The sequence below is a fragment of the Dermacentor silvarum genome, chromosome 11 (genome assembly GCF_013339745.2).
Source record: "Dermacentor silvarum isolate Dsil-2018 chromosome 11, BIME_Dsil_1.4, whole genome shotgun sequence".
Lineage (NCBI taxonomy): Eukaryota > Metazoa > Arthropoda > Arachnida > Ixodida > Ixodidae > Dermacentor > Dermacentor silvarum.
The window spans coordinates 562117-587920 of NC_051164.1; the positions used below are offsets into that span (position 1 = coordinate 562117).

General features: G+C 49.6%; 2 protein-coding genes and 1 long non-coding RNA gene across 5 annotated transcripts in view; all 3 read right to left on the bottom strand.

The window, feature by feature from the left end:
* The window catches only part of LOC125941466 (uncharacterized), a 208884-nt gene that overhangs the window by 64991 nt on the left and 118089 nt on the right, over positions 1-25804 (bottom strand). The gene's annotated exons all lie outside the window — the stretch shown is intronic.
* Positions 1646-24212, bottom strand: LOC119433725 (zinc finger protein 771-like). 2 transcript variants are annotated; one of them, XM_049658803.1, is made up of 5 exons: positions 23877-24212; positions 13745-13865; positions 8742-8834; positions 5271-5357; positions 1646-3725 (listed from the first exon to the last, which is right to left on the bottom strand). In XM_049658803.1, the coding sequence occupies exons 1-5, from the start codon at positions 24052-24054 to the stop codon at positions 3071-3073; spliced, it is 1134 nt and encodes a 377-aa protein (XP_049514760.1). In that variant the 5' UTR covers positions 24055-24212; the 3' UTR covers positions 1646-3070. The 2 variants fall into 2 exon arrangements, with proteins under 2 accessions (XP_049514760.1, XP_037556907.1); XM_037700979.2 differs by having other exon boundaries at positions 5271-5450; positions 8655-8834.
* LOC119433724 (zinc finger protein 501-like) overlaps positions 1646-25804 on the bottom strand; it is a 58991-nt gene continuing 34832 nt past the window's right edge. Inside the window, exons 4-5 of one of the 2 annotated variants that reach the window (XM_049658801.1) lie at positions 2779-3066; positions 1646-2682 (exon numbers count right to left, since the gene is read on the bottom strand). In XM_049658801.1, the coding sequence (XP_049514758.1) occupies positions 2494-2682; positions 2779-3066 (477 nt within the window). In that variant the 3' untranslated portion in view covers positions 1646-2493. Of the gene's footprint in view, positions 3067-25804 lie in introns of both variants that reach the window. The other variant, XM_049658800.1, reaches the window with a different exon arrangement.

Sequence of the window (25804 nt, forward strand, 5' to 3'; positions counted from 1 at the left end):
TGGGACTCGTACGTGCGTCGAGTGGCTTTCCCGCATAACTCTGGAGACCGAGATGGCGTACCGCAACTCGGGCTCCCGAAAGAGAGCCTCTACAGTAACTCTAGCCACGATGGCGAACTTGGCCATGCTGTTCTTCACAACGTACCTGCTCGTACGGCACGAACACCACTCGCGCCGCGAGGTGGACATATCTGAACGCAAGTGTGTGGTCAAGGACTGGACCGACGTTCATCTGGTCGGCTTTCTGTAGAAGGTAATTAGTGCGGTCACTGACCAAATGAAAATATCAAGCAAGAGACAATATGAACTCCTACTGTGGGTTTCGCGAGAAAATTACAAGAAGTCAACAGCCGCGAATTCGAGAAATAACTTTTCGGGATGACAGTGTCCCTTTCAATGGCTTAATCACGTCGAATAGGAGTCGGTGTCGTTTCGACAAAGTTCCGTTCACATTTGAACTGCTGATGTCAGTACCAAGTTATCGGAAAAAACGGGAAAATTCCGGAAAAACTTTTTTTTTTCGTTTTTTTTTTCGGCGCAGTTGGAAAAATTGGTCAAAATTTTCGCGGGGAAAACCGTACCGAAATAAAATTTAGGCAACACCCAGCGTTGAACGTGAAAGCGAAACGCAGAACGCGAAACCGAAACGTCGCACATGATACCTAAACACCAAACGACGGCTGGCCACTCGCCATCGATATCACATAATGTCAGCTCCAGCTCCAGCGTCACCGTGGCTTCGTCATTCGGGTGCGGTTTCGCATGTTTTGGTACCCGTTATTGTTCAATTTTGACCTTCCCTCGTGCACTTGTGCAACCTGTGGCGGAAGTCCGCATATGAAGCCGTGTGAAAGCATATTCTGCAATGGTACGGCCAATTTCCGACGTGTGGATGCACTTCACGGTCAGGGAAACATCTTGATCCATGTTTCCATAGTCGAAGCGAAATAGTCACAAGAGCGCTTGAAGAGTCACAGAAGAGACATTTGTTCTTTGTTCCAACTGCCGTAACAATTCTGAGAAGCCGCACCCGTCCACAGAGAACTGAACGCGTTCGCGGCGATGCTTCCGGCTTGTCTTCGATTTGTTAAACCCTGCATTCGTTTGTGAAAAGGCAGAAAGCATTTCACTTCTGTCATTTACATAATGATAGTTGTGGCTTTTGACATGTGGCAATAAACAATTGACCCTATGCTCAAGAAAATTCGTTCTTTTCCATTTTTTTCCAAAATTTCGGGGGAAAAAACGTGAAAAAAACGGTTTTTTTGCGATTGCTCAAAATTTCCGGAAATTTTGCATCTCTAGGCATCACGCTCCAACCTTCCTCGGTCTTCCATACGGTAAAACAAAACTAGCTATTAGGAGACAGCTTAATATTTTTCTGTCCTGCAGTGATAAAACGCCCAGCACTATGTGAAACTTGTTTAATGCACGCCAAAGTGTTGTGGGTCAGGGGAGATCCTCATTGAACGACCTTGGTAGCTCCGCCCTGCACCCCACCCCGTGTGCACGCTTATGATTACAATTGACAAAGCGTGATGGAGTCGAGCACGACGCCAAGGGCGCTTGTAGATAACCTTGTACCAGGCGCAGTCAGTCTTTTCACGCACAGCACATCTATATGAATAAAATGGTCACCCAATACTTCGAGAAAATAGCCACACTCTGCCAATGAAATATTTTATTGCTCATCTGGGCTTCACTAAACATACCTACGTAAGCATATCTTTCTGTAATAAAGACACGAAAACAATATAATAAAATGAAAGATGTGCTAGTATTTGTCGCATTTCCCTGAACAAAAGAAAAGGGGTGGTCATTATATAATAAGCGTTCTTTCGAATACGTATTCGGTGCCAGGTAACTCTCATACACATTCCATAACGTAGTCGGGCGGTACAGGTACAGTCAACCACAAAAGTTTATGGACCACGGGACCTCAGAAAACGTTCAATTCCCGAGCAGCCTGTAGCAGTAGCCAGTAAAACTGTATACGAAAAAATGCAAATACCAGGTTATGTTGCGAGGCTGCGCAGATATTCAGTTTTTTCTCAGATTTCGTGATGCGTAATATTTTGTGGTTGACTGTACCTTTTAAAGGAAGTTGCTTGTCTGGTCTGTTCATACCCTTAAAGAAGCGCACGGCGGTAGAAAGACACAGGAAGGACTGCTCCTGTCCAGTGTCTATTTTTGGTACAAAGAGTGCTTCGTTAAGCCTGCAGATACAGGTATGATTTGGGCAATCGATAAGTCCACAACTAGTCAACATAACTCCTTTCGGCCTGCTCAAGAGCTCGTACGTCGAGTCGCGTCACCAAGAAGAATACGTCATTTGGCCCACAAAGGAACGGACCGACAGCTATCTCCTTGACAACCACCTCGAAGAATGCGCCCGTCGGCTCCGATTTATTGCACTGACCCGTGTCCTTAGTGATCCTTTTATGTTAAGATGTACCAACATGCCCGTTTATCTTTTCTGCGGCGGCTCACAAATTAATGTAACGGACCATGTCCTGAACCTGTCTTTTCGTTGCCTTCAGAGGGTGACAGCATCTGGCGGCCGCTCGGCGAAGCCTGCCCGGCCACCTCACAACGCAAAGGATCAACTAGTGAACAGGTCTCTTCCTCGCCTTCGGATGGTGGCGGCGTCTGGCGGCTGCTCGGCGATGCCTTGACAACCACCTCACAATGGAAACTATCGAGTCCTGAACCGGTCTCTTCCTTGCCTTCGGATGGTGGCGGCGTCTGGCAGCTGCTTGGCGAAGCCTTGACAGCCACCTCACAATGGAAACGATCGAGTCCTGAACCGGTCTTTCCTTCGCTTTCGGACGCCGCGAGCGCCTCTCCACCGCTTGTCGAAGCCTCACCAGTTACCTCGTTCTGCGTCGCAGTTTTCTCCTTAGCACCGCACACTTTTTGCAAGTGACGCGACCGGGCCCAGGACCGAGTGAACCTAATACCGCATGCGTTGCATTCGTACGGTTTCCTGCCCGAGTGCTGCAGCTTGTGTCTGTCCAGGTGGCTCTTATGAGCGAACGTTGCCGGACAGTAACGGCAGGCATGCAGCTTTTCAGCCCGCGTGTTGTTCGATGTGGCTAGCGAGCGTTTCCTTCCGAACGAAGTTCCTGCCGCACGGACGGCAGTGGTAAGTGGCATTCTCATGCATCTGTTCGTCATCGTCCTCCTGTGTGGTGATAAGGGGTGAAGAAGTTCCAGACGAGCGTGAGTGATCTGAGGCGACGGGCCGACGCGCGTGAGTGAGGCGGTGATGCCTGAGCGCCGCCTTGTCGGAAAATCTTGCGCCGCACGCATCGCATTCGTACGGTCGCTCTCCAGTGTGAGTCAGCAGGTGGCAGTTCAACGTGTCCTTCCTGGCGAACGCGGCCGGACAGATGCGGCATTCGTACGGCATCGCGCCGGTGTGCGTCAGCTGGTGCCTGCGCAGGTACCTCTCGGACGCGAATTTGCCTCCGCACTCGGGACACTCGTGCAGTTTTTCGCCCGCGTGCGTTTGTTGGTGCCGCGTGAGTGACACCTTCTGGGCGAACCTCCTTTGGCAGATGGGACACTGGTACGGCCTTTCGCCCATGTGCTTAGTCATCATGTGTCGTCGGACGCACGACCTGCGGGCGAAGGTCCTTTCACATATGTGACACACGTGGGGTCCTTCGCCCTTGAGCTTGCGTCGTAGTGCCGTTGCTGGCGCTGTGCTGTCGTCAAGGTCCCTGCAAGTTCAGGAGAACAAAAAAAAATTATACACATCCGACGAGCATGTTCGAATCCATGAAGCGAAGCTTTTGTGAAGCTGTAAATAAACGCCATAAAACTAAATGCGATGAGTACAATTGTCTTTATTCGCATCCTGCAATGTGTAATCTCATGCAATGTGATTGAAAGTGGCAGAACAAAGAATGTGCATGAAGCCAACGTTTCGACAAAGGGTCCTGTCTGAGTGTTAGGTGTTCGCTGCGTGAAAGACGCATTGCGTGAGACCCCCCTCCCCAAATAAAAAAGAGAATGAGCTAGCTTCGCAAGAAAATAGAGGCTCGAAGTAATCAACAGCAGTTGAACGAATGTCGCTGAAGCCGACGTTTCGACCAGGTGACTTGTCTTCGTCAGAGCAGCGACTGCTTTCCTTAGCAGCGTTTGTATGAACGCGTAGCTCGCTCTCCCCTACTCTCAACGGGGGAGGAGGGTGGGAAGAGTGAGCCACGCGTGTTGACAAACGCTGATAAAGAAAGCAGTTGCTGCTCTGACGAAGACCAGTCACCGGGTCGAAACGTCGGCTTCAGCGACATTCGTTCAACTGCTGTTGATTACTTCGAGCCTCTATTTTCTTGCGATCGAACCTAGCTCATTCTCTATTTTTCGGGGGGGTCTCACGCAATGCGTCTTTCACGCAGCGCTCACGTAACAACTTTGTTGTAGTGCAATATTTATGTCTATGCACTACAACGATCACGAGTTGGGCAAAATGCAAGCTGTCGTTTATGCGAATGCACACTAAGACGTGTGCGCAGCGATATCACGAGGGCGAAGCTTACGTTTGTCGAGGGAGGAATGGTGCGCGGAGGTCAGCACGACGCCAAAGACAGTGGTAAAGTCGACTATAGTCGGCGACAAGCTAAGAATAAAGTTATATGTAGGCTGCACAACTAATTAAAACAACTTGCATATCTAGATGCACCAGCCAATTAGGTTTGCTTATTCCCGGGACGTCAAGCGGTTTGGTGTGTTAAAAACGGATGTGTTACCTTCATAGAGATCCGTCTCTGTGTCACTAGTTTTAGGATCAAGTCTTTATGTCCTGATAAATGTTGTGGGTGATCCTGATATCGCTGCTCAGCAAAAGATTAATGTTTTAGCTTGAAAGAAAAACGAGCGTTTATTTTCTAATTAGCTTAGCATCACACCGGCAGAGCAAAGTCCTGCGAGCGTACTGCAGCTGGTTCAGCTCTCGGTCAGAGAGAAGGGCAGGCATGCATGCCGAAGTTTTTGTGCATTGAGCTTGAAGTGAATCCTTTGGGTTGCCACCGACTTATGGTGCTCAGCTGTTTCATTTCTGCCTGTGTAGCGTAATGCAAACTGGCTCACACGCGTACGTGTTTATTGTGCGCAAGCACCCCGCGCATCAATCTTCTCAAATAGCTATACTTCGCGTTGACACGAGTTTGGAGGCGAATTTGGCTCCGTATCCGGAACACTCGTGTGGTTTTTTTCGCGAGCGTGCGTGGGGTTGGTGCTACATGAGAGATATCTTCTGGGCGAACCTGTTTTCGCAGGTGTAATGCTGGCGCAGGAATTCGTCCGTGTGCTTAGTCCTCATGTGTCGTCGGACGGACGACGTCAGGCGGAAGGTCTTTCCACAGATGTGACATGCCTGGAGTTCGCCATCGGTGCGCTCGCGTCGTCGCGGAGCTGCTCCTCGCGCTGCGCTGATGGCAAGGTCCCTGAAAGATAGCATGAAAGGAAAATTGTGCACACCCCACGCAGGTGACCGAATCTACTATGCGAAGCGAAAGCTGTAAATAAACGTAAAAAAAGTTGTCGCAGTTTCACCTGAAAGGTGAAGCATCAATTGCGATAGCAAACTTGTAAAGAGCTATACGGAGTAATGATATTAGCTTTATCAGCTGTATAAACTTGGACATGCAGCAGCATCGGCAACACGCAGAACTGTTGTCGACGCCATCGGCGTTTTGCCCGCGTTCGCTCAAAATGCGTGCGGCGTTGGTGACTGTTGCCGGAGCCTCTGATATAAATAGGCACTTGGTGCTGCAGCTAAACGTCGCCTCCCTTCCCTCCCCCTCCCCCACGGCCTCTCGCTCGTCGGAAGAAGGCGCGTTTGCTCTACATACATGGTGATTGTGAAGGAGAACAGAGACGCCTACTTCTGCAGCCCTTAAGCGAGCACGGCGCAGAACGCGCGTTTGTTCTCCGCCGTGCGTTCACTCCCCGTGAAAGACGCGCCCCTGGCGCCCTTTCACTCGCACATACAGCGTTCGGCGCGCGGCGACGATTTCATCTCCAAATGACGTCATACGGAACCTCACGGCGACGGCGACGACGACGGCGACGCCGACGGCAGATATCTGTTTTTGAGTGTCCATATAATTGCTATCGCAATAAAAACTAAATGCTATGTGTACAATTGTATTTTTATTAACTATATGGACACTCCAGGCAAATTGCCGCCGTCGTCGTCGTTGGTGTAAGCGTCGGCGTCGCTGTGAGGTTCCGTATAGTGAGTTCTTCCAACGGCACCGCCACATTGCGTTGGCAGTGGAGCCATCTATGGGCAGTCAGCATGCTGTCTTGGTATACGCTCTGCGGCACTTTCTAGTGGTTGTTCTCGCATCGCGCGGTCTATTTAGTATGGCGTGGTGTCTTCTACGTGGGAAACTGTTCTGTGAGACCTACAGAAGGGATTTGAATTAGCCTGGCGGGAATATCTGAGGCGTTGGGGCGGACGGAGCACCTAGCGTCATGTGTGCGCGCGTGTTTGAGCCTACGATCCGCGTCGGAGATCAGTTAGTTTTCTATTTCTGAAAATACGTTTCACTAATGTGCCTTTACTGCAGCACTCTCATTGTAGTTCTAAGCTGTGGTTCATAACTGAAATGAGTATGCCGGAACATGAATATGGGCACAGCATGGGCGCTGTTCTGCTACGGAAGTAGTGCTGTTTCCTTTGACAGGCGTTCCAATTGTTATCTGTTGATACATTGCGCCCACGAATAAAATAGTTCTTGTTAGTAATAACAGCATACTGTGCAGTGTGAATTGCAGTTGTCGAGTGGCCATCTGCGGACTGCGTGAGCGTCCCAAGCAGTGGTAGATGCCGAGTTATAGATCTCGTTCTATATAGCGCATTGATAAAGCATGCGCCATAACCATCCGAGGTTTTACCTCGACGTTTGCACTTTTTTTTTCTCGCGAAAGAAGAGGATGAGAATCGATTCATCTTTTCTGTCTTGTTCGTCCCGTCCTCCCACACACCCTCCTAAGGAAAGTGTGTCCTCATAAATAGCCGCCGGATTCTTTTTAAGCGGTTCCCTTCGGATGTTGTGCTTTGCAGGGCAAAAAGGCAATGCGGTGACACAAAGCTGATATCTTTATGCTGGTTTACCATCCGCAGTGATCGCTGTGTCCAGTAAACACCATCGGCCTCATATAGGAGAGTAGCGTAGACATAGCGTAGTGATTTCAAGCCTACTAGGCTTGAAATATGCGTGAGATCGATGCCGGTAGCTTCTACTCGCGGCTGCGCTTGGTGCTGGTGCAGCCGCGCGCGTCTTTATATTGGAGGTTATATGCCGTGGGTACGAAGGCTAGCCGATGGTTTCGTGTGCGCTGTGTTCTCGAGCGCCTATTTCGCGTTGAAGCAAGAGGCAGCACAATGGGGAATCCGCTTGCCACTGCTACCACCGCTCTTCATCGAGCGAGCGTTCTGACAGCGAGTGTCCGCGGTCATTGAGAGTGTCGTGTTCATGTTTGCCTGTGCGCGCGTGACACCGCGCTGGTTAACTTAGTAAGCGAATGTTTACAGCAGTTTATATAGCTGGTAAACTACTAACCTTACTGCGTATGGCTGTCTAATAATTTGCTATCGCAATCAATGGTTCGCCTTTCGGGTAAAACTGACTTTTCGTCATGCCATGCAAGGTGGAATCTCATGCAATGCGTTTTTCATGCAACGCACACGCAGCAAATTTGGTGTGCAATATTTGCGCCTATCGAATGTCCCGTTTACAAGCTATTACGAAATGCAAACCGCAGTTTATGCGACTAGCAGGGCCGTATGGGGCTTCAGCTTCAGAGAGCTTAGGGGCCTTCAGCGCCTCCCCCCTCCTCCCCCCCCCCCCCCCACCCGCCCACCCTGAAATGTAGTTACGCCGTCATGCATGGTGACAAAGACAACCTCCTGATCTGGAAACCAACCTAGGATTTTGTCTACCATGCCTTTTCACGCGGCGAAAACAGTTCGCCACCTCCATCCGCAACCTCACGGCAACATCAAGGTAGTGGCCCTAGAAAAGCGCAGTGCGGCGACAATGGCTACGAGATGGCGCCAGAGTAGCGCGCGTCGTCTGGGAGGTCCGTGCATGGGTGGCGGCTTTTGTGAATCGCGCAAACGCGTCACCCATGCGCCAGGCGCTGGCTCCCGCGATCTCCAGATTAGCGAGGCTGTTGCGCCAAACTTCGCTCTGTTTGCAACGCACGGCACGAGACCGATGGTTCGTGCCAGCCAATATATCGCAAACTGGAAACACGTATAGAGAGCTGCGCTCAAATTTCGCATTAAGGAGTATCGGAATCGTCGTTGAAATGTTTGAATTTGGCCGCGTACACTTCACCGTAGCGACGACCGGTATTGCTTATTCATAACCTGAATGTCCAATAGTTCAGGCTTGGTGGATATTCAGGCTCGTTAGACAATTCGTCTAGTTAAAGATTAACCCACTATGACCCCCACCAAAAGAAAGAAAGAAAAGAGAAAAACTACAACCTTAAGACTACCAGCCAGATTTTGTTGATTTTTTGGTACCCAATGGTCTTTTCACACAATAACTGCATTGTGAAAGTTTGATGAATTGCGCTTTAAATCATGTGTGTGGGGTTGGTGCTACGTGCGAGATATCTTCCGGGCGAACCTGCTTTCGCAGATGTAATGCGGGCGCAGCCGTTCATCCGTGTGCTTAGCCCTTATGTGTCGTCGAACGGACGACCTCAGCAGGAAGGTTTTTCCACAGATGTAACACGCCTGGAGTTCGCCATCGTTGGGTTCGCGTCGTCGCGGCGCTGCTCCTCGCGCGACCCTGGTGGCAAGGCCCCTGAAAGATAACGAGAAAGGAAAAATTATACATACCCAACGCACATGACGGAATGTACTACGTGAAGCGAAGCTGTAAATAAACGCCACAAAAATAAACGCGATGTGTAATTTTTTTCAACTATCTATGAACACTCCAGGCCAATTTCCGCCTGCGTCGTCGGCGTCGCCGTTAGGTTCCGTATAGTCTTTTTTTCTTTCATCGGCGCCATCATATTGCGCAGGCCGTGGTGCCATCTTATGGGCAGACGGCATGCTGGCTTAGGCGAGCGATCCATTATGTATGCAATAGCGGCGAAAAGTTGGAGTGGCGCCCTCTCCTGAGTGACGTCACGGCAACGACGCCGCTCGCTCCGGTTCACTCGGCTGCCGCGCTGTGGACACAAAGGCGAGTACCTAACCAGAGAGCTATTTCAATATTCACAAACCGACTGGCCCTTGTGGCTAGAGGAACTGTAGATAGAGGAATCCAGGAATTGTCGGAGGCACCATCTTTTTTTTTTTTTTTTTTTCACGGGCCAGTGTAGGACGTCAGTGTTTACTGTTCGCTGTTCTCCGTGGTGCCAATCGAGGAAGGGTCGCTGGGTATACTATAAAGAAAATAATTTCTAGAGTGTGTGCTCTACACAGCGGCGGAAAAAGTCTGACCCCCCCCCCCTTTTTTTTTTTCTGTAAAATGCAACGACCTGACTGGCTATGCCTCTCGATTGCAACATCTAAACTGCTTGCCTTTCCCGTATCTAGCGTCAACATGTAGTGCAGCTTTTCTGAGATGAGAATGATCAACAAAGAGGAAAGCCGCCAGTTCTCTGACGTGAATCCCGGCATGTATGTGAGCACGTATTTTAACAAATTTCTTAATTTATGAGAAACTAATTTGCCTCACTACCTTTAAGACAATAAAGCCTTTCTGCTTTACTTTTTCATTCGCAATATAAATACGTGTGAGCAGTTCTTCAAAGTGCTGAAAACGACGGGAAGGCGTTACTGTGAGAAAAAAAAAAGGTGACGATAAGTGCGAAACTTTATGATAAACACAAACGCCGATAAAGGCCTGCCGAATAAATAAATAATAAATCCCATCGTCGCCACGCGCCGTAAGCTGTATGTGCGAGTGAAAGCATGCGAGGGTGAACCGACGATGGTGGCTCAATCTTGTGCGCGCAAAGGGGGAAAGCGGGGAGGAAGCGCGCCGTCTGTCGTCGGGCACAAGGCACTGGGGGGAGGGGAGGGAGGGGTGTTCTACTCCAGCAGCTGCTGCGCATGGCGCGGCCGCACGGGCCCTATCTTGAAAGCGATCTGCAATAAGTACAGAGTCTATAGGTGTGCCGAGGGCTCGCGTTGCAACGAGAGACAGCACGAAGGTCAATTCGCTCACTGCTGCCGCCACGCTTCCTCACTCCAGCATTTTGACAGCGAGTTTCCGCGGTCATCGAGCGAGATGTATTCATGTTTGCTTTTGCGCGTGACACCATGCTTCTTCATTTAGTTAGTATGTCTATGTTTACAAGTTTACACGGCCTATAAAACTACTATCCTTACGTCGTCCGCTAATTTGCTATCGCAATCGATGCTTCGCCTTTCGGGCAAAACTGCGACTTTTTCTCGCTCTTCCTTTCGTTTCCGTAATTATTATCCGTACACCAGCTACAGCCGTTCGATTCTTGGCGCATCCGCCACTGTGCGTGGCCGGCAACAACGCACGGGCAGTCCACGCGATCTCGGAGGTCGCTCACTGTCCATAAAGTGTCTTACAAAATCACCAGCCGGAAACCTGGCGCTAGTGCCTATACAAGCATAGCACCGCAGCAGCGTGACAATCAACTGCACCTCGACAGAATGACTACTGAAGGCAACAGGACTTCAACAGAATTTGTGGACACACAACAGAATTTCTGTGGCGACATTTTTAAGAACCGGACCAGAGAGGAGTTGTTCAAGTTTGTAGCTTTCTTGCGCTAAGGCGACGGTTCCGTCCGTGGCTGTGGCGCTGTTACTGAGCACGAGGTCAAGGGTTTGATTTCCTGCAGTGGTGGTCGCTTCACGGCGGGGATGAATACTGAGGCGCTCGTGTGCCGAGCTTTGGGTGCGCGTTCAGGAACCCGGATGGCCCACATTAGTCCGGAGCTCCCCACTATCGAACTAATTTGTCAACAAATTAATAAATCAATCAGTCATATATTCAGTGAAATGATCAGTCTGTCAAACAAATAGTCATTTAATCAATCGTTCAATCAATAAAGAAAATCTCCCGAACTTCCTTTAGAACTGGTGTGGATAGGTCAATCATCAATCAAATTATCAACCAATTACGAATGAATCAAACGTATTTAGGAAAGCGTGTATTTTGTTGGCAGCCCCGTGCTACTTTCAGCACAAAGTCAATTTTTTCCTTGCATTCGCCCAACTTAAACGGGCTCATTCTTATCAGCCCCTTGTTACGTCTCAACATGGAAAAGTTCATTCCTTGGACGTTGGACACGAGTCAGTCCATTCATCAGCGCACGCACCGACAGCGACCGGGCGTGTCATAGACAGTGACACGTTAATAAAGGGGTCCGCGTCGAGGCAACAACAACCACAGCCATCCGTGGGTACGGTAATTACTGTGAAGATCACTGTCTAATCCTGATCCTGGCAAGCGCACCGTCCCGCAGAGCCCACACTAATTGATGAAAGGGGTCAACGTCGACCAACACCGTGGGAACATGGTCGAGCTCGGTTTCCATAATGGCCACGTAGATTCAAGAATGCGGGGGTGAGGGTGCGACATCGAGGGCCCGGCGAAACGGTGCGTCAACAAGGGAGGGATATTTCAACCGGTTCGACGATTGTGATTGGCCGAGATACCGTCATCTGATTCCGTAGTCTAGTCTCCTGGGGAAGACGATGGTATTAAAAGCGGAGACCTGTGGTGCAGTGGGGGTGGTTCTGACGTCTCCTGATGTTAACTGAGACGTTTAATATGCTCCCGATGGAGTGGGCTTCCGTACCAGGGGCCAGTGTAAATAATGTAAATTAAACCCTTTTTCCCTCATTTCCTACTACCGGACGTACTCATCTGGGCTTGATGGATTCCTGGCCCAAACGCCCCCTGGAGCCGCAACTCCCTCCATGAAGTTTGGACTTTAAAAACCGACAAGCGCTGTGCGTAGACCAGGAGCTGGTGATCGCGTCTGCAGAGTATCAAACTGATTGAATGGCTCTAAAACAACTGTAATTTCAAATGCAAACGTGTGCGCCCTTCCTTTCGATGAAGCCTGGCTTCATGTTTGAGTTTAAAGGTCACACGGACAATCGGCTCGACGTGAGACGGACTGCCTGAAACGTCACCGATTATGGCACGTGACATTGGTAAATCATCCAATGCGGAACGTGCAATAACGTCACTAAACATGTCCTACGGGTCAAAAAGAAAAACGACCATCGTTTCACGCAGTGAATCCATATTTCACGTGAACGTACTTTCTCTCATTTCTGCCTTCATTGTTTATCTAATTCCTTATGGCTTATCTAACTGTTTATCTTATTTGATTACGTGCCTCTCCGAGCGCCGACATATGTCACGCGCTCAAGCCATCCGCTCCGCGCCGCGCTACCTGTGCGAGTTGGCACCGTGGCAGCTGTGTCGATGACGTCATCCGCAGCGCCAGTCGCCTATTATCTAGGCCATCCATCACCCGCCGTGACAGCTGCGCACGCCGACCTCATTCTTGGCGCTGTGCCAATTTCTATCGTCGAGCTTCATACACCCGCATCGCGAATCTTCAAAGTGGGGGCATATACGCTCACACCTAAAGAAAAAGAAAACGAAATGATAAAGGAGATGGGGGGAGGTCCATGGGCCCTGACGTAAACGTGACGCATTCGATCAGCATCGGTATATATGGCTGAATGCAGGGAACGAATGACAGCTTGCGGACGCTAGTCAAAGCATAGGGAGAGTCTATATTGGCAGTGAACGTTACCTCACCTCGTGGTAGCATGGCCGGCGCGACATTTACATTTCTTCTTCGTCTTCGAATAAATTATTAATGAACCGATTTGAAAACATTCATGCCGCAAACTGTTCCTTAAAAGGCGCTTTGCACCTTCCAGTGTATGACCGAAATTCCTCATGGGGCTGGTGAGGGGCTCTTTGAAAAATGTCCCTGTTTCGCCCGAAAGGCGAGGCATCAATTGCGATAACAAATTAGTAGAGAGCTCTTCGGAGTAGGGATAGTAGTTTTATCGGCTGCATAAACTTGGACACATTCGCTTACTAACTGAATTAACAAGCGTGGTGTCAGCGCGCACAAGCAAACATGAATAGATCACACTCAATGATCGCAGACAACGACGGTCAAAACCCTGGCAGCAAGCGCAGTCACCGCAGCGAGCGAAGGTTCGCGCGGTCTATCGCTTCGACGGAAACTGAGCGGCGAATGCACAGCGCATACAGAGGCCAGAGGCGGGCAAAGTACAAGCCCAGTTGTTGGCAGACTAGAAGCTGCCCCCCTACCTCCCTCCCGCGCTGCCTTCCCACTTTCTTGCTTTCGCGTTGGAGATTGAGTGGCCAGTTCCCCTTGCGCCCGGTTGCAAGATCCGCATTTGGTGCCTCAGCACAGCGTCGCCCCGCCTCCCTCCTTCCCATACTCCCACATACTTTCGCGCGACGGTCGCGTTTGCTTTCCGCCGTGCGTTCGCTCTCCGTGACAGCGCGCGTCCCCCGCGCGCTTTCACTCGCGCATACGGCGCGCGGCGACGATTTTATTGCCCTTGGACTTTATACGGAACCTCACGGCGACGCCGACGACAGAAATCTGGTTGAAGTGTCCATATAATTGCTATCGTAATAAAACAATACGACCGGACGTCTTCCTCCAACCAATGATCAGTCACCCCCCAATGGCGGCTTTCAGATACACTCACCATGTGTCGTCATCCGTGGTTGATGAATCATCCGAAGACTCTGAGTCGCTTGTTTCCGAAGATGCCGAGATGTCGCTTGAAGTCGTGGCTGCTGATCCAGAGGGTCCGCTTTCCGCCAAGTCTGGATGTCAACAATATCCCTAAGACGACTTGAAGGCGGAAGCCCAAGTGCATTAAAGACGGACGCATGACGTACATACACATCCCCTTAAAAGGCCAACTGCAACGAAATTCCGGACCGCGTAAAAAGCCTCATTTCAGATAATGTAGACGTACAGTAGCCTTTGTGGAAAATTTTACGCTTGAAATGTGATTGGGCGCTTCACAATAAACGTTCGCAAAACGATCTTTTTCGTACCCGAAACTGAAAGAAACGCCGCCATTACTAGTCGCCGGAAGTCACGTACTTTGGAAGTTGTAGAGAACCAGCGCCCGGTTCGTCTGCTTCCCTTGCTCCTATACCGTTTTCCATGTATCTGCGAAAAGGTCCCGCACGTCTGCCAGCCACAGAGTTAGTTTGCTAGCTGCTTCCTGCGCCGGGCCAACGCCGCGTTTCCTCTATTTGGTTGTCTCCGTTCAACAAGCAGAGCCTCGATGCGTTCTGTCTCAGCTCGTAGAAGTGCGCACTGGGGTGGCCAAGCTAAAGGCACCGATATATAGTCCGGCTTAACACGCGGACGCGATGCACGTGTGGAGAAGCTTTACGCTACGTCGGCGAAAATTAGATGCTCTACAGTCTACTGTGGCTGGCGTGGTAATAGAACATGTAACGCTACGTCGGCGAAAATTAGATGCTCTACAGTCTACTGTGGCTGGCGTGGTAATAGAACATGTATCGCGCGCCGCAGCCGCTGGAACAAGTTTCATCGCGCGCTGGCTGAACAGCAGCATGCTGACCTATATGCAGTTTGAGTTCACTGATGCGAGTGCTTAACCTCCGTGGATGCGAGCGTGTTGAGTTTGCGCCTTCGACAAACAAGCGCTGCACACTTCTGCGCTTGCGCTGCGGCAACAACTGAACGCCGTACAGTTTAGACGTGGAAGCAGGCTCCGACGTTTTGGAGCACGGCTGGGAGCAACAAATTAACCGTTTTGGAGCAGCAAATATGCTGTTTTGGAGCAGCAAATAACTATTTTGGAGCAAGCGACAAATTTGTAGTTTTGTAGGAGAGAAAGTGAGTTTTGGAGCGGGTCGCCATCCTAAGAACGTTTATATTAGCAAATCTTTGCTTTCGAGAAATACAAATGCTGAGAGAGAAAACTTTATGTGCCAAGGTGAAATTTCTGTGAAACATTCTATGCTCTTCTTGCCAAGCAACTTAAGAAAGAAGTCTGATCAATCTGCAACTGTAACGATATTACAAGTTCTAGAAACAATTGAATCAGGGCGAAAGAGCAACACAGTAGCAATAAAAATCTACCTGTGTATTAGCATAAGAGGCATGAAATACATAGCAAATACCAGTACTTGCACTTGAGCATAAAGAAAAAGGTACAAAGCAGCTCTAAACGTAGCACAAGTAAATCACATGGGATATAAAGCTAGCTTGTACCTTATCAACAAATAACTGAAAAAGAAGAACACTGCCACACAACACTAGCACTGTGTCCACACTGTCATACTTTGTCAGCTATGTGTCAGTCTAAAGAACAAGTCTTACTTAAAATGCTTAAATGCTTAAATGTTTTAAGTAGTTTATTCCTACTTAAAATGTATTCTCTAAACAACACAAATATGTATCTGAGTGAAATATAACGCGTCTGATTAACTACAGAAATATTGCAAGCTGAAAATTGTAGTTTCAGGTACAAACCACAATAAGCAGCCAATTAATTAAAATGTAAACATTAGATATGGGCAAGCTACTGAGTCCCATGATCACCTATGATCACTGTGGCACAAAACTGCACCCAGATTTAAAACATCACAGCTCACAAGACATCATATGATCGCAGCAAAAAGGCGGAAAGTCAACGTCCGATTTTTCGGACTTCCTCAAGCCCGCGAAATTGTCCGAAAATTCGGGCAGTCCGAAACAATGAATGAGACTTTTACTGCCGCTAAGGGGTCAAATCGCCACAGGCACGTCCGAAATAGCTCTGAAGGCCTGCCAGTAAGTACACTTATGAGGCATATCCGTGCTCGTACTGTAACAGGAGACGGCGGGTGCAAGCGTGTGTAATTAAGGAATACATACTGTGTCCCGTGACAATTGCCCGTTCCCACTCTTGTTATGCTTCACCGCAATACTTCGCGTATGCTACACCGCGTAACGCTGCGGTATTGAGGCGAAGCTGACCTTCGGGAATCGGCATTATGCAACGCGCCGTGCTTTCCGATCTTTTTTTAATTTTAATTATTTAAATGAAAAAAATTCACAGCATATCCACGGGGTGAATGATGATGAGTGGGCGAAGCTCCGGAGGGAATCATCGGATCTCCCGCTTGAGGGGACGCTAGCACAAACGCGTTAGAAACGTGCAGTACTCTCTAGTAAGGGGGAGCGGCCACAGCGTCTTACGCAGCCCTTTACACATGCCGGAACGTGCACCGCGTTTGCCGACGCCATCACATGACTGCTGAGAGAGTATACCCCCCGTATTCATAAACGCTCCTCGACTTGAACTTGACTTGCCACCGCCTTGGGCAGCGCGTTCGAAACGCGTTGAAGGTAAGGCGGAGAAGCCACAGCGGCTTACACCAGCTTCTTACACGTGCCGTAACGCGCTAGCACAAACGCGTTAGAAACGCGCTAGAAACGCGGCCTTTCGTTAATGTTGGGTATTTATTGCCATCGTGGTGCGTGTGTCTATGTGCGCTTCGTGGCGTAGTGGTTAGCGCCGCGCGTTCGGAAGCGAGGGGTCCCTGGTTCGATTCCGCGCTACTGACACAACTTTCGGATTTTTTTTTTTCATAAAACGCCGGAAGCGTTCTCCGGAAGCCGGAAGCTGGCTTCCGGAACCGGAAGTGGAAACGGAAGCGGAAGTCGGCTTCCGGTTATACTATACGTATACATAAATATGTAATATGGATATACATACATATACGGACACACAACGCCATCTATTGAGCAATTCATAAAACTAGACGTGGCTACCTACTACGACGGGGACGAACGGGTGCCGCTATAAGGAGCTTCGCCCCTAAAACACTGCACTGAACGGCAACAACCCAATCAGCGAACGTCGAAGCAGCTAGGCCTAGCGTTGCCGCGGTGGTGGCTACGGCTGTCCAGCGGATCTGCGCGCGAGAGCGTCTGTTCGAGGCGGCGAAGTAATCAATATGGCGGCGGTGGTGGCTTTAATGCCGTTTCGGACCTGCGGTCAGAGCACAAAGCCCGGAAAATCGGACGCCGAAGGGTTCTTGCGTCCGAAATTTGAAACGTTCTTATACACTGACTCTATGAGTACATGGTGGTGCCGCGAAGCCATCCGAATTATCGGGCATGTCGGACATGGAGGCACCGCTTGGGAGCAGTTTCGGCGCAATAATGCGTTTTGGAATAATGCGCTTTGGAAATTTGGATTGGCGCAACGTGGCGCAAATGGCGCAGCACTTCCACCTCTGCGTACTGCTGTGGGTCACGTTTCAAGCGCAGCGTAATATTTTAGGGATTTTAGCGTCTCCGGCATGACGCAACCGACTTCACCGGCCTCTACCTGGCACGCTGTAAACGCCGGACTGGTCCACCGATCAGGACAACTACCGCCATCTGTAGCAAACGATTCTAAGTAGCTGAGGCTCGGCAGGGCCGGGCGAGAGGGATCTACCCTCTAGCACGGCCGTTGGCTCGGTGCTAAGTGCGCGTAAACTCACGGTCAGACAGGCCGGGCTGTGGAAGCCACAAAATTTCGCCCCATTTCGCTTTGGCGGCATCGCATGCCGGCATGGCTTGCTGCCGCATACAGTACACTAGCACATGACTATGCTACACAGGTCTTTAGAAATAAGAAACGTACTTGTTCTGACAGTTCGTGAAAGATAACTAATATGAGAGGAGGCGCGAATTAACACACATACACAGTATAGTACAGACAGGACGAGCGTCAGTACCAACTCTTTTATTAGCCTTTCAAATTCGACGATATACTGGCCGCGCGGTACACGAAGGATACGCCAAGGTAAGTATATATGGTGGCGAAGCTTCCATAGAAGCCCATACGTTCAAAACATGGCGGTTCATTGGCGGTTCAATAGAGTTACTACATATGGCTCCCGCAGGGAGCTATATAAAGTTACTCTACGGTTCATGGCGAATTAGCGCCATCTGTGTGACGAGGGTACACTTCCGGTTGAAGAAAAAAAAATAATGTGACGCCATATCCTTCAAAAACAGAAGTGACGTCAATTTGTTCACGAAGGCGAGAAATTTGTTTTGGCGTCCTGCCACTGGAGCGGTATTTTCAAATGACCCGCAATATGACTCGATGGGTGTTACGGTCGAGCTCCTAGTGAGGAAAGCGATGCAGCAAAATTTCAGCCGTACAGCTGTCAAAATCGCGCCTATGCAGGTAACATAATTTATTTGCAGGTCGAAGAAAGGTTTGGGTGCTGAGTGCTCGTCACATCGTCTTACGCCAGGCACGTCGGCCAGCACAGCCACACGAGGGTAGCCAAAGTAAACAATTATATGCCGGTCGTAAATCGCTACTTTTGAATGAACACATTGAACAACGATGAAACACACCTCGCAATAACCACGCCACCGGAATTTACACAAACGTGAACAAGCTGAACTACACAACGTGTGAGGGGGATGTGTATTGTAGCAGCTGAACTTTACGTGTCCGCGCGCGCCTTCCAAGAGCCGCATTTCATTGCATTTGACAGCGGGGTGGACGCCCCCTTTATTAGCGGGTGCTGAAAAGGAGGCATTTATTCTTACTGATAAAGTAAAAAGAGTTGTCTTTTCTTTCTTCACCACACGCACATAACATCCATTAGGAATTTTGTTTCTGTTGAATGAAATCAAATGTGGCTGCTTTTAATTCAAAACGTTTTTTTTTTTTTTTTTGAATGTTTGTTCCCTTCTCATAGTCGCGCATCAATCGCTGCTCCCATAACCGTCCTTGCTGATGTTAGTGACAATTGCTTCTGGACCGCTTTTCGACAGAAACTTCGCAACCCATTTGGATCGAACTTGGATACGCGCCGAACCGCAAGACAAACAGATGCAAGAACAGACAGGAAACGGATAAATGGTTTCACGACACAAGTTCTCAACAAGGCTCTTTCTGACTGGCACGAGGGCACAGGCTGAAAAGCGAGTTCATCACACATACCTGTTATCAGTGAGCGCATGAGAGAAGTGGCAGTACCACGCAAAATCTTTGAGGGCAGAATCACCCAGCGACCACACTGGCCTCGCCCGAGGTCTCCCGTATCCTACAGAGGTCAGCACTAATGTCTAGAACAACGGAGCGTCGCGCTCGAGACTGCACGAGCGACATCTACAGTTTGAAATAGGCCACATCTGAACTTGCGCGGCGCCAATGACGCGCCTGCCTTCCATTTTCTCTCCTTGTATTATCGAAAACGCTGTCAAATGTATAAGCACATCATTCATGAGTGGTAAGCGGAAGCATTTCCTTGTGCGTTTCATGAGTGAACATTCTCAATGCTGACAGTACTGCAAAGTTTGAGGAAGAGGCGACTTAGCCACTGCAGAACCCTCGTCTGTCACTTGTGCCGCAGAAGATTGCAGTAAGGCAAACTAATATCGCGTTGCAGCTCCACCAGACAGCTGTACGCTCTGAATTCTCGCATGGAGAGACTCGTAAAGGTGGCCCACAAGAGTGGGGTCATCCGCAAACGTACCCACTCCTTTTCAACAGCACCCCACAGATCGTCGGAACCGCATCTTGTCAGGCCAGACTGTTTGGCGAGATTTTTTTTTTTTTTATAAGACCCCATACATTTTAAATTATATTGAGGTCCGGGCTTCTGGCAGGCCAGTCTAAGGTGATTACGCCGAGGCTGTCAAGGAGCTCTCAAACTTTAGTGGCTGTGTGGACGGACGCCTCATCCTGCTGAAAGTGGTAGAGTCCGTCTGGAAAGGGGCCGTCCAGTATACGTAAGGCAGCAATTCTGCTTTTTGTCGCGGCTGAATGAAGCCTCCGACGTATGGTTTGCGTGGAAACCTCCAATACTAGGATATCCCGAATTTCCCGGGCGCTGAGACAGGGGTCTTCAACAGACCATGCTCAGTCGGTCCTCTTCACCGGTTGTAGCCCTTTCTGGGCGACGACAAGCAGCATCAGCAAGCCAACCATCCTTGTAAAAAGCTTGGAGCATGCTCTGTTAACAATTGCCAATGGACGTCTCGTAGCCGCCGATATGGCTCTTTGAGTCAGCGTGCGTACCATCACCGTGATGGCTTTTCTTTCATCGAGTGTCAAGCGTGGTGCCATTCTTGAAGTTCTAATGCAGCATCAGTAAAGTCGCATAAAGAATATATAGGCAATGCTGCAGCAGCTGGCTCACTCCCGCTAGGGAGCCTACATGCAAGCGCTGTTTTAGGGTGGTGACAACTGCAAAATTTTGAGCGCTATTTACCGCCAAATTTGGCGAGTAGCCATTTTGATTCCCAATTTCGCTAGAAGTCGCGGCGCGCATTCCTGCTTTCTTTTTGTCACGCTCTGATGCACCCATTTTGGCACGCGATCTATTAAATTTCTTTAATTTAGTTTTGCACCAATGCGCACACAAAACCTGCATACATCTTTAATATACTAGTTGCCTTTTCCTTTTATTTTAACACATCAAACCTATTGTTTTCCATAGCATACAAGGCAACAAGTTATAAGGCACGGTGGCGTGCTCGTGGTAGTATTTTCTCACGTCAAGAATGGGAACTGCATTAAACATTGTCGTTGCCTTCCACTTGTACACACTATATAAAGGGTGTTTTTCGAAGTGGGCAAGAATAAAAACTGTGCTTACAAGCCTGTTTAACTAAAACGTAGACGTGCCATGCACTGCTCTCAGACACGCTATGCGTCTCTGGCTGCTGAGGCCAAAGTTTATTTTAAAAATTGAATTAGTTTCACGGCGCCTACGGTTGTGGGAAACGTGGTCTGTCGGCTGGTCTTTTCGCCATTTTGATTCCCACATGCTATATTTGGCGGAAAATTTTACCCGCCAATTTAGCTGGCGGCGGCAAGTAGCCTTACAAAGGTTGTCACCACCCTAAAACAGCGCTTGCAGGTAGGCTCCCTAACTCCCGCACGCTCCGAACGCTAAATTCAGGAGCGGCCAAGCATATCCTCTTCCGAGCAGCCTGGCGCCACATAAAACTTTATTCAGCTGATAAGAAGAGGGTGCCAAACTGCTGCCGGAAGAATGAGACCGCGAACACAGAATAAGCGTGCAGCCTGGCTTGCATCGGGTGCCGAGAACTATATTCGCTGGGGTATGTGTGTGTTTTTTTTTTTTTTTTTTTTTTGCTTGTTTGCTACTGTGCTACACCGTTTACGGCGCTTTTGACGGCCACAGCAGTTGTTGCAGGCGCGGCGATTAACGAGGATAAAAAATGTCGCAGTTTCACCCGAAAGGCGAAGCATTAATTGCGATAGCAACGTATAGTAGAGAGCTATACGCAGTAAGGATAGTAGTTTTATCAGCTGTATAAACTTGAACATGCAGCAGCACCAGCAACGCGCGCAGAACGGTTGTCGACGCCGTCGGCGTTTTGCCCGCGTTCGCACCTAACGCGCGCGGCGTTGGTGACTGTTGTCAGGGCCTCTGGCGACGATTCGGAGGTTTTCGACGAGATCAGAACGGGAAACTCGTCGAGCAGCGTCGGAAGTGTTTACGACCTTCCTGCCTCGCAACGCGTTTATATAAATACGCATTTGGTGCCGCAGCTAAACGTCACCTCCCCTCCCGTCCCCCCACGGCCTTATATATATATATATATATATATATATATATATATATATATATATATATATATGGTGATTGTAAAGAAGAAAAGAGAAGCTTAATTCTGCAGCCCTTCAGGGAGCACGGCGCAGAACGCGCGTTTGTTCTCCGCCGTGCGTTCGCCCCCTGTGAAACCGCGCGTCCCTCGCGCCATTTCACTCGCACATACAGCGTCTCGCGCCGCGACGATTTCATCGCCGTTGACGTCATACGGAACCTCATGGCGACGGCAGAAATCCTCTTTGAGTGTCCACATAATTGCTATCGCAATAAAAATACAAGGCCGGCGTGTCATTGGCATGCTCAGATGTGGCCTATTTCAAATTGCAGGTGTCGCTCGTGAAGTCCCGAGCGCGACGTTCCGTCGTTCTAGACATGAGTGTTGACCTCTGTACATATTCAAGCGGCCACGTCACACGCTTCACAATCGGCATCTTCGTAACCATCGGCGGACAATCTAAAGCTTCGCAACAAATGTTTATCTCGCCCTTGCGCGACAGCACGTGTTCTCGCACGTGCGTCTTGAAGAGTGAACGCCCAACGCGCCTCGCAACTCGTTGCGCTATAAACAGCGCTTGCAATGTAGGCTCCCTACGTTGCGCGAGAGCAGTGCAGTTCTGTTCAGTGCCTTGTCGAATCAAATGCGGGTGGAACACTGGCGGCGTTCTGCTAAAGCCATCTTTCATTTCGGCACCGCAGTACGCAGCCGCAGTATGCAAAGAGCGAGGACCAGAAGTGTTTTAACGCGCCCCGCGTCGCAGAAAATCCGGCGTCAGTGTCGGCGTAAGCGCCGGGGTCGTTGGCGGAAATAATCATGCCGAACCACATCATCCCAAACCACCCCAACCGGGCAGGCCCTTCGCGTGGCGCAAGGCGTTAGTGAAAGAAAAAATTGAAATTCTCAAAGTAAAATCTGTCAGAAAAATCGTAAAGTACGACTTAACCACAACCTACAGACGTGATGGCGTCGGATTGTAACAAGCCTGATAAGCAAGACATCTTTGAATTGCCAATAATTGACGGGCAAACGCAGTAGCAGCTGCACGAAACGAAATTTATCGACGTGAACTCAGGCGATCGAAAGAAGGTACGCGGGCGTTACTCGCTTATGCTACAGAATTACATGCTTACAAAAAAAAAGAAATAATGCGTAAAGATTTGAGAGCGATATACATAACTTTTTATAATTATACATAATTACGTTTTAAATAGACAAATCGGGACTCCAACGCAGGTTCATTGTAGGTAACGCTTATTTCACAATAGATCATTGTCATGGTGGCGCAGCAAAGGGAAACAGTCGCCTGCGGGGTATCGGAACGAACTGTTTTTCGTTCTGGTTTTAGTTTTGTTCCAATGAAAAACGTTCCGTTCCGGCTCTGCTTCGGAACGAAAAATGGTCCGTAACGGTCCATAACGGTTTTTATTTGCACGCAAAAATTTTTCGAAGCAAAGTACATAACGATAAGAATACATTTTTTCTCAACAAGTTAATTACGAATTCTGAGATCATGCTCAGTGCCTTGAGTCAAAGCATGACCTCAGAAGCAGCAAGTCACCGTGTGCACTCGCACTCTAAAAGAAAGTTTATTAATTTGGGTCGTATCTTGTCCCCAAACAATAATCGTCGTCTGTCTCGTGCGCATTTCCTTTCTTTAACGCTGCGAGCCCGGTTCTTCCTAGTCACGAAAGGCTCGCACGTTATCAGTGTGACACATCATTCTCGGCAGGATCAACATTATCGGCAGGAAAGTAGCGAGCGCCGAGTCATCAGCGTGACACATCATTCTCGGCAGGAAAGTAGCGAGCGCCGAGTTTTCAAGAAAGAAAACGCAAGCAAGGCAGATGACAATTATTGTTTGGGGACTAGAGACGACCCAAAGGGTGAAAAATGTTTTTAGGGTGCGCCCAAATGCGGATACCTGGGTTGCGCGCTAACACGTTGCCTGAAATCGCTTGTTTCGGATTGCCGACTTTCCCCTTGAACCGAAAACCGATCAAAAATATTTCGGTTTCACTCCGAAACAAAATAACAAGTAACGTTTCGGTTACGTTTTCGTTCCGTTCCGACACACTGGCTCGCCTAACTAGGCATCTAGCACCATAAGACAGGAGCAGCACACCGAGCAGGCCGCCGCCGCCACGCGAAGACGCTTGTTTACCAACTTCGTAGTAAAATGAAGCGTTTAACAAAAGTGAACAACTCACCTCGATTCTTGCCTCTGCGCGCTGACACAGTGCTGGACGCGCAAACGCGCGTAGGCGCTTTTGTAATTGTCACGCTGCCACCTTGTCCTCTCGAACGAGCGCCACGTGCGTCCCGACGCGTCCTGTCCTGGGCCAATGCCTCCCTTAACTTCTTTAAAGGCGTCATTGCCTGGGCCATAGTTCTCCCGCTTGCTTTGAGCTATCGCGCACCAGAGTACAAGTTTGCAGGCAGCCAGCGTTCCGGGGATAATCCGGCAGCGCGTATGTCTTGTCACTGCTCCAAAATGCTTCCCACTCGCCTGCGTCCTGCGCCTCAGAACACGCACACAACGAGCACTGGCGCCAAACTGCATCAACGCCGATAGATGCACGAGCCATTTATTTATTTTTTCACGAGCGTCTTGCTTGAATTTGAGTGGTGACTAGCGCCACCACTTGTGGCACGACACACGGGCGCGCGTTGATAATCTCAAAGGCCATGTATTTGTGCTGATAGTTTCCGATTTCGTTTCCTACAAAACTTACTGGAAGGAACTCTGGCGCTGCGATCGTTCCGCTATAGATTGATGATGACCGAACTTTATTAATAGCAGACGAAGTCGGATTTTACATGCCAAAACCAGTTCTGATTATGAGGTACGCCGTAGTGGGTTTTGACCGCCTGGTGTTCTTTAACGTGCACTACAACGCAAGCACACGGGCGTTTTTTGCATTTCGCCTTTACCGTAATGCGGCCGCCGCAGGCTGGTACTCGATCCTGCGACCTCGTGCTCAGCAGCAACGCCTTAGCTTACTAAGCCACCGCGGTGGGTGATGGATGTTCTAGAAGCATCCTACAAGTCACGTAACGGTGATTGCGTCGACCGCGCGCTGTTCAACGCGAAATATGCGGTTTGTGTACTGTGCTTCTTGAAACGAGTGATGCAGCGGGAGTTGTGGAGCGTCGACCGCGCTCTGTATATATATATATATATATATATATAATGCTTTAAAGGGGATGTACGTTTTTTCGTTGCCGAATCAAAAACAACTTTTTGCTATGTTTACATAGCAAAGGGTTTATGTTTCGCAAAAACAAAAACGCGGGCAACGTGCACTAGTGGTGCAAGGCCGGAATAAACAGCGGAGCTGGTGATCGACCTAGCATCGTCCAGGTTTTACTTGGCTTCGCTAAGTTTTGCTAGGAAATGTCAAGTGCTGCTAGGCACGGTATTGCGAATCAGCTCGCCGCCGATGCACAGATTCTCGCTTGGCCGTGCGACACGCTTCAAGATGAACGGCTTCTTCTTCGGGTGTCCGGATCTTCTTTGGTCGTCCCATGTCAAGGCTACATGTACTCGCCAGAGTCAACGTGAGTTTTGCCGCCGTCGGGGTGGCTCCGAGCTTTATCTCCCCGCTGACGTCACGTCCAAGCTGCACCTCCACACTTGCTGGGGCGTGGCTGATCGAAACCTGCCGAGCCGCCGCCAGATGCGCCTGCTGCAGTCACGGACACCGCGTTCGGCGCGAACGCGGGGAAACGGAGAAACGCGGACGGCGTCGGCAGCAGCTCTGTGCGTTGCCTCGTTAGTGCTGCTACAATTTCTCTCTCTCTCTCGCTCTCATTTTCTCTTTCTCTCTCCCGAGCATGGCGCGCGCCGCGCGCATGCTCTCCTTCCCTCTCCTACAGTGCCTAGAATATACTTTCTAGGCACTGTACCTCTCCTTAACGCGCCATGTCATGGCAACATGTGCACGGCACGGAGAGGAGGCGAAGCACCGCCGCATTGCGAGGTGGCTGCTAGGCGACGCTCTCGCTCGGCGAGGTTTTTTTTTTTTTTTTGGGGGGGGGGGGCTTCAGCAGACACATCACGCCCGGCTTAAACAGCTCCGCTGTTAAAAATCACCGCCGAATACCGTCAATGAACACATACAGCACAGATAACTTC

What these genes read in the sequence shown, in the direction of transcription:
- LOC119433725 (XM_037700979.2), bottom strand. Translation starts at nt 24,054, where the DNA reads ATGGCCCAGGCAATGACGCCTTTAAAGAAGTTAAGGGAGGCATTGGCC. An exon ending in GCGCAGAGGCAAGAATCGAG is followed by an intron (nt 13,866 to 23,876) that starts GTGAGTTGTTCA and finishes GTTGACATCCAG; the next exon opens with ACTTGGCGGAAAGCGGACCC. An exon ending in CATTACATCTGCGAAAGCAG is followed by an intron (nt 5,451 to 8,654) that starts GTTCGCCCGGAA and finishes GCTATCTTTCAG; the next exon opens with GGACCTTGCCATCAGCGCAG.